Raw genomic sequence first — 8,394 nt, forward strand, 5'->3', positions numbered from 1 at the left:
TACTTATCATTTAATAGTCTAGTTAATAATTAATATTTTAATTAATTAATTTAACTATACCTACTAATTACTATTGGCTTATATTTCTGTTATTTAATAAACACATAATAGGCATGGATATTTATATTGTGCAGTCTTTTGACAAATAAATTATGTATAATTTTTAAATATATGTTATTATATTAGAACTTAGAAGTGGTTAACAATTTAGATCATATGTTGAGTACAATATACCAGTAATTTGTAATTTTTATTAACTTTTTATTGTTTTAAGAACATAATATTTAAGTATAAACCACAAATGTACTTAAAAGATGATCGTTAACATTAATTTTTAAATAAATTAAATTATTTAGTAATGTTAAATTGTATATTTGTATGTTAAAAGGAAAAATATAATAATTTCATTATAATATTTTCTAAATAAATATACTTATAATAATTGCCACACAACATTTTATTCGTATGAATATAAACAATAAATCTTACTTCTCCTTCCAATTCATCACACCGTAATATACATAGAATAAATTAACTATACTATAATTACCCCTTTGCAGCATGATGTAGCTAGATTCATACATGTTCAGTATTGAATAGTGAACACTGAGCAAGGCGTACACTTCGCTGAAGTCTCCGTGACTCATTATCAAAGATTTCAACACGATTTCGCCATTGTTGTTGTCCTCGTGAATGGTAAACTGTATTGCGGCATACAAAAATAATCTGAACAATCAAATAATTATTAATTAAGTCAACCCTTATAATATTTTTTTTGTACTATGAGTAATTGTAATTAATTTTATTAAACAGAATAAAATCATCAGTTTTGAAATATTTTTAAACGAATTTATATCGAAAAAAATATATTAAATGTATGACGGAAGTAGGTATAAATTAAACAATTATGTCAATAATTGTATCAACAGTTTAAATTTAAATGAAAATGTTATCAATATAAAATGGCATAATATATTGTTATTAAAAGGGCTCTATAATTATATTGAACATTGTAAAATTGTCGATTTTTATGTACCTAAGTAATATTACTGAAGTATCAACCGTTTAATAAGTATTGACATTTTTAGAGCAACCGCATGAATGAATTATTGCGATATGATTTGAAAGTTATTGCTGAGTAAATAATAATAAGTAAATAATAATAAGGAATTAGCATTAACGCAACCAGAGCTTATATTAATTTCAGTGAATTTGCATCTCGGAATTATATATACCTAACTATTTACGCACGTAACTACAGAGTACGCACAAATCGAATGAAAAAAAAATTATACATCTGTACCTATGGTAAATAAATTTGTGAAGAAGAAAGTCGGTTGTTTTATTTCATACATATGACGAAAAAATTCGAATATTTTTCATTAGTGCGATACAAAATACGGACGGAATAAATATCAACGTATTTTTATTTTTTTTTTGAAAGTGACGATTATAAAAATTATGTGCTAGATTTTTGTCAGTCGATTTCGTTTTTTTTTTTAAAGTTTTTGTATATTATGAACGAGTGTTTTTTTACGGTGACAGTAACTATACTAGTTTATAGCCCTGTTAAACTCGCCCGATTCGGTTGCCACTGTCGACTAGTAACACTTCTTTGACATACTCCAAAGCCGTATCGAAATCTAGTCGCCTTGAGCATAAACTAGCGTATAATAACCAGTAGTTCGGGTTACACCTTGCACCAGCTGTAGAGTTTAACTGAAATGGACGGACGTTAAAACGCGTCGTTATCCTAATTTTTTTCTATCTGAGATGCTCTTACGTCAAAGTAAAATATTTTGGCACGTTCCGCCTGTTCCATCTCGTCTGCTTCTCTGGCGTAAACGATCACACGATCAAATTGTAATAAGTTATCAATACCGCCAGATTGCGGAAACTCGAATGATTCCACTGCTTTCTTCATTTTGTCTACCAGATCCATGAAAATACGATTTACTAAACTCTACAACAAAGATATTTAATTACACATGTATACCTACTGCTTGTGCATATTATATTGTCTATATATTTTTAAAATTGTATTCACAGACGCTAACGTATCATAACGACGATAAGATAGACGTAAATAGTATATATTGTGTATACTGTATAGTGTATAACCATTATCCTGGTTAAATTACATTTTATAAAAAAAATTAAAACGAGATTAAAAAAAAAAAAGAACTGTAGTGTAATTTGTAATTTTAAGATTTTAGATTTTCATTTGATGAAAATTCATTAATGACTGCTTACGAGATACGAACTACTATTGAATATTTACCTGAGTCGTTTCACCGATCAATGGACTTCCGTAGTTATCTCGAATATACAACTGGATTTCGCCGAACAACGACGAATGCATTGACTCGTAAGTTCCAGACATTTCAAGTTCGTTAACGTATCTTTCTACACTGTTTTGATCATTAATTCTCTCCGACTAATTATTATTGGCAAATAATAACGTAATAAATAATATTTGTAATTAATAATTATTACTGAAACGCTGTACTACAAAATATGGCATACCGCACAGGTGTAGCAACTTATAAATTAAATTATGGAAATGCTATTTGAAAATTTAAACCTATACCGTAGGTTTCACAGCTGAATCATATATGGCTATATATATGTAATGTTTAATCATAAATAATTGACTTAATAAACTAACAAAATGTATAGGCCGATTTAACTCAACTAATTTTACAAAACAAGTTATTATTATATATTAACTTGTGCGCTACGCCATAGTTTTAATATGATATTGTTTGTACGTTATTTATCAACGTTTCTATGATGCTTTTTAAAGTTTCTTGATAATTATTTAACTTTGACTGGTTACATAATACAGCTTGTGGGCTTTCAGGAATAAGATTCATCTGCATCAGAGTGATCTGACTTTATTTACACAATCAAATAATTACAATGTTAAATAATGAATTGAATAAATTAATAGTAATATGACGTTATTGTAACTTTTCACGCAGTTACCTTGTTGTTAAATATTTTAAATACTGATCGTAAAGTGAATAAGCCACGGAAATGTCAACAACTACAAAAGGAAATGTCCATTCGGTTGACATTTGACTGGACACTCCTCCACTGTCAGACGTTTCTAGCACTGGTATTCTAGATTTTGACTAAACAGATGTAATATTTTAATCATTCAATGTGTATATTTTTTGTTTGAGTTGTGACGTGTCAACATAAGTAGTTATTAAATGAAATCGTTTGAAAATATACCCCTCCACAATACATTGTTTTGCCAGTTATAGTAATAGTTATCAAATTTAAAAATGAGTTTTTACACTCTGGAATTATAATTCCATTACAATTTATTTACATGTGTCCCACCACGATTACCACAGTCACGCCGGGTTCATGTATGATTTACATCAGATTCCTTTAATTCAAAAATAATCTCACTCTGTACAATTTAATGTCTTAACGTAATACTTTAATTATTTAGTTAAAATATTTCCCTATACAAGTATTAAAATAAGAACTAAAAAAAATATGATATTTGGATAAGTGATTAAAATTAGTTGTTGCTAGGACTAGTACCGAATTGATTCCTGAGCCCCAACCTTACGTGCCGGATTGGTTCCCGTTTGAAAAAACTATTTTATTAAGTCGAGCCGAACTGGTTCCCGTTTAATTAAGCACATTTTTCTTCTCAATTTTACAGGCTTAGGAGTTAGGACTGTTAACTTTAAAGTAGGCTTGGTTAAAAATGTGCGTTTATGTTCCTATGTTAAAAATAGATATAATATATACAATTTAAAATCGTTAATTTGGAAGTCAACTAGTCAACACTTAGGTTAGGTACTTAGGCGTACAAAATACAAATAATAAAATATAATAAATACAATTTAAAATCGTTGATTTGAAAACTTGAAACAAACTTTCTTTTAATATTAAATTCGCGTAAGCTTCTCATTAATGTACTCAGTCATACAATTTTCCAAGTGTTTGTTATTACTTATTTCATTCCTGTTTGCTAGTAAGTTTTCTTGTATTATTATTTCAACATATAATATAATTTAATTTCTGAATGCAGTTTAAAGTCTCCATAAAATACAATATATTAGGATGGGCACTTGTAAATTCTTTATTCAGCTTTAAATGAACCGATTCGCAACAATTTGTAATCGTATCAATATTTTTGTCACATCTAGCCCAAAATTTTCTGTGGAAAGGTAATGGCTATCATTATGTATGTGTCATGAACGTAGTCAAAGAACTCATCCAATTTCAGGCAGCAAAGTTTTATGGCCATCAAATCATTATAAAGTCTCCGATGTCTTCGGGTGATAATAAGGGCAGTCAAAAAAATTATTTCAAAGGTTGCCTGATTTCTGAAGCATTATACTTAAATTCATTAGAGAGACCAAACTGTTGAATATTTCTCCACTATGACTGACATAAATGGAACTCCTCTAACTGTAACTTGCTGTAGCTGTGAAGTTTTGGCAATATGAATAGCTGTTTTAAAATCAACGAAACCACGCCAACTGTTAGGTATTTTGCGACCTTATTTGATGCAAAAATGTAAGTGTTAGTAATCTTGTTCGGGAGTAGGATGAATACGACAGGAATATAATTATTTTGTACCTTGATGAAAATAGAAAATAATTGATAAAATTGATAAAATTGCTTAGGACAACTTTAGAATATTCCGTCGACAAACAACGAAGTGGCTTTCTTGAGTTGTTCCAAGTTTTGCGTGCATGTAAATGTTATAATTATATTGTTGACATAATCATAGTCATAAATAAAGTATTCACCGAGATTATAGTTGTTAGCGAATATTCTCTGACACTTTTGTAGAGTTCTTCAAGATTATAGAAGGTAACTTGGGAATTGTTCTTAATTTAGCAGCGTTCATATTTTAAAGTACTCTGTTAGTATCATGTTTAATTAGTGACTCACTATTACTGTTTGAAGCTATCTCCTTGAGTATACTTGTAGATGGACGCTCTGTGATAAGTTTGTCACATTTTATTTTTAATGAATTTGTCAATTGTTGACGTGCAAGTTGTATCATCGCCTTCTCTTTCGTGGTTATGTGTTAAGACTTCTTTAAGTCATAACAATCTCAATTCAATTTCACGTAAGCTTTAAATTTTCGTTTTGTAATTAATATCCATCTCTGCATGGTTCTTTTTTTGGAATCTGAACTTGTAATTGTCAATAATCAACAACTTAGTTACCTTTTCACTAAACATATAAGCTCCATCATAACGGAAAATTAAAATTAAAAAATATAAATTAAAATATGATCGATTTTTAAGCGAAAACAAATGTATATAGGTTATATTATTATAGGTACGAGTATTGAGTATAAACGACGATGTGTTATTTGAGATTGCACCGCAGTGCTCACTAACATTATTGTCATACGTAGGTACATTGTACATAGGATATATTATACGATATATCATACAGCGATTTAAATACGTATATCTCATTCGTTATCTTAATCGCTCGGAATATCAGTGATAATTTGCTTAACCTTAATATAACAATCTATTGCCATTTTATAGTAAATACTATAGACTATATAGAGTATAGGTACAATAGGTACATGTTTTATATTTTATCCTATCTAATTTAATTTTGTACCAATTATTAAAAATTAAAATTGTAACAATTTTACCTGAACACAAACGGGAACCAATTAAGCTCAACCTAATAAACCTTTTTAAACAGAAACCAATTCGGCTCAACTTAATAAAATACCTTTTTCAAACGGGAACCAATTCGGTTACTCCCGTCGCTAGGTAGGTACCAATGATGTACCTACTATATGCAAGGTACTAAATATCCTTATTAATAACTAATAAGTAATAATATAATATACCTATAATACCTATAATACATAATATGTAATGTACGTTACGTGGGTAAATAAAACTGTGCTGAATACACACTTGGTACCTACACTATATTATTTAATTTTATTTAGTCAAGTTACTTGAACACATTTTTACACGAAGATAGGTATATTATATTCAGTAACCATGTAATATTTTATATAGTGTTGCAATGTTATACTGATCTTAACTTTATTTTAATGTTAAAATGTCATGATATCATATACCATTGAGTACCTATATTATGTATGTTTGTGCATGTGTTAGTGAAATACTAAATATATTTGTAATTTGTTCAAAAATAACTATTATAAATCCAATAACTATCCAACAATCCCACGATACTATATTATTTAGTATATTAATTTTCACGTTCTATACCCGAATTACGTTAATAATCTATATGTGTGTATTTTACTATAAATAAAATAAGATTAATAAAACAGTAAACACAAAACACTATACATTATTACCCAAAGTCCTAAAAGATTTTATCTTAAATGTATACCTTAGGGATATATTATGTATAAAAATATGATTCAAAACCTTTTTTAAATCTTCTTCGATATTTGTCTTTATGAGTTTACCAAGGTCAAAGTTTTTGAATGACAATTCGTTTTGTTTTACAATTTCTACGTCAATATTATGAACGATGGAAAAACATCTTATTGTAGTACCTATAAATATAAATTCACGATTTCAGGCTAAGACAAATATTAAACATGAACAATTTATCATACAATTTGGCTGTAGCAACATCGACAAGTCCAAAAAGGCTACAAATACCACTTCATTCTTGTTGCTCGCATTTGATGAGGTATTTGATGCCCGTGTGGATATTTTACTAGTATTGTTAACCATCAAGGGGTTGATTTCGTTAAATACAAATGTGACAAGTAGATATCTTTGTCTGATAAAAATAACTCATAAATAAAATTAACATCATAACTCAATAAAAGGCTAAGCACAAGTTACAAGGTTCCCATGTAAAAGTATCTCAGGAAAAAGATTTAAAAAAAAACAACTTATAATCGTTGTTCTATGATAAACGGTTGTTTCAATTGAATTCACAAATAAAATATAGATATATTATTTACTCTATCAAAAATATTTTACAAATGTAATTTTTTATTTTGTCATAAAAAGTTCATAAATTGTACAAATATATTAGGTAATTAATATTTATAAATTAAAAGCTATCATATTATACTTAGATAGTAATAGCATTGATTATAAATACTATACTAGTTATAGTATACTAGTATTTATAATCAATGGTAATAATAAAGGATACCTACTGTTATTAATTATTATATATAATATATTATTTCCTTTTTAAACAATTTTAGAACGGTTTTTAGTCTAAATATTTTTTTCTGGGATACTGTTAACGGAATGCCGTTATAATTAAGAATACGTCGCGTCGGTACTTGAAAATGAAGTCTTGTAATGCATATGACGATATTTCGTTCATGAGAAATCGGTTCCATAGATTCCATTCGAATCTGGGCCCTTTGAACAGTACGTCTTTTGGATTAGGAATTTTCGCCGAATTCACCTCTACACCATTGTATTCCTCAAACCTATATAAAAGAGACAATTTCATTTTCAACATCTCTCTACACACACGCACGCCAACGAAGCTCTTGAGTTTAATTCGGACCACCTGTATCGATCTGGGAACATTTGTAGACACCAAAATATCGTCTATGGGATTTTTACTGTACAACAATCACAAGACGTTGAAATGACGGGGCAGCACTATATACGGCGCATATTCATATATACATATATTTATATATTATTGTTTAGTGTATACGTTGTTTTGAATAAACTCTTCTCTATTGTCTTTACGTGTATACATATTATAATATTATATTATAATGTGTGTCTGTTTTAAGTGGAGCCTACCCGTTTTTTTTTCGTTTTGTTTGGTTGTTGGGTATATATATTTTATTTTACCTACCGCAGATCGGCTTCAAGTGGCCAAACATGTGAATTCGTGGGAATAGTGTGATTACGCACCTCTGACCCGTGGTGGATACGGTTGCCGGCATGTTATCCAAGCTGAACCATCGCAGATCGTTTACGTCCCTTGTTACGTCCGTGTATGTGCCACGCTCAAATACGGAGCTATGGATTTCCTAAATAAATTAATATATATATAAGTTATGTATCTAACATCTTAATAGTCATCTGATAACTCAGTATGACAGTATATAACTTTGAACATAATGATTGTGCTATCGATGTAAGTATTTCCAATATGTATAATTTATATAATACTAGCTGATCCCGTGCATTCCGTTACCCGTTAAATGTACAAACTGTATATGACTCAAACTTTGTTCAATGCGTTATTTAATATTCGGTGTGTGATGTTCTAGATTTATAATATTAACTTTTCTGTTGCCCAGGATAAAAATTCTGATTCACAGCAGTACATTATCAGGTAGGCAAACTACCTGCGGTAGATCGCGGACCCCGCGCTGTTTGTACGTAAGTGTATGATTTAAGAGGA

The 8,394-nt window shown here is 29.2% G+C and overlaps 1 protein-coding gene across 2 annotated transcripts in view; it reads right to left on the reverse strand.

The window, feature by feature from the left end:
- Positions 1 to 550: 550 nt before the first annotated feature.
- The window catches only part of LOC100575147, an 11,840-nt gene continuing 3,996 nt past the window's right edge, over positions 551 to 8,394 (reverse strand). The window contains exons 2-10 of one of the 2 annotated variants that reach the window (XM_029490541.1): positions 7,899 to 8,017; positions 7,304 to 7,456; positions 6,614 to 6,783; positions 6,420 to 6,550; positions 2,989 to 3,137; positions 2,772 to 2,895; positions 2,282 to 2,437; positions 1,784 to 1,963; positions 551 to 726 (exon numbers count right to left, since the gene is read on the reverse strand). In XM_029490541.1, the coding sequence (XP_029346401.1) occupies positions 577 to 726; positions 1,784 to 1,963; positions 2,282 to 2,437; positions 2,772 to 2,895; positions 2,989 to 3,137; positions 6,420 to 6,550; positions 6,614 to 6,783; positions 7,304 to 7,456; positions 7,899 to 8,017 (1,332 nt within the window). In that variant the 3' untranslated portion in view covers positions 551 to 576. Of the gene's footprint in view, positions 727 to 1,025; positions 1,720 to 1,783; positions 1,964 to 2,281; positions 2,438 to 2,771; positions 2,896 to 2,988; positions 3,138 to 6,419; positions 6,551 to 6,613; positions 6,784 to 7,303; positions 7,457 to 7,898; positions 8,018 to 8,394 lie in introns of those variants that run through there. The other variant, XM_029490542.1, reaches the window with a different exon arrangement.

Source organism: Acyrthosiphon pisum, chromosome A2 (genome assembly GCF_005508785.2).
Source record: "Acyrthosiphon pisum isolate AL4f chromosome A2, pea_aphid_22Mar2018_4r6ur, whole genome shotgun sequence".
Lineage (NCBI taxonomy): Eukaryota > Metazoa > Arthropoda > Insecta > Hemiptera > Aphididae > Acyrthosiphon > Acyrthosiphon pisum.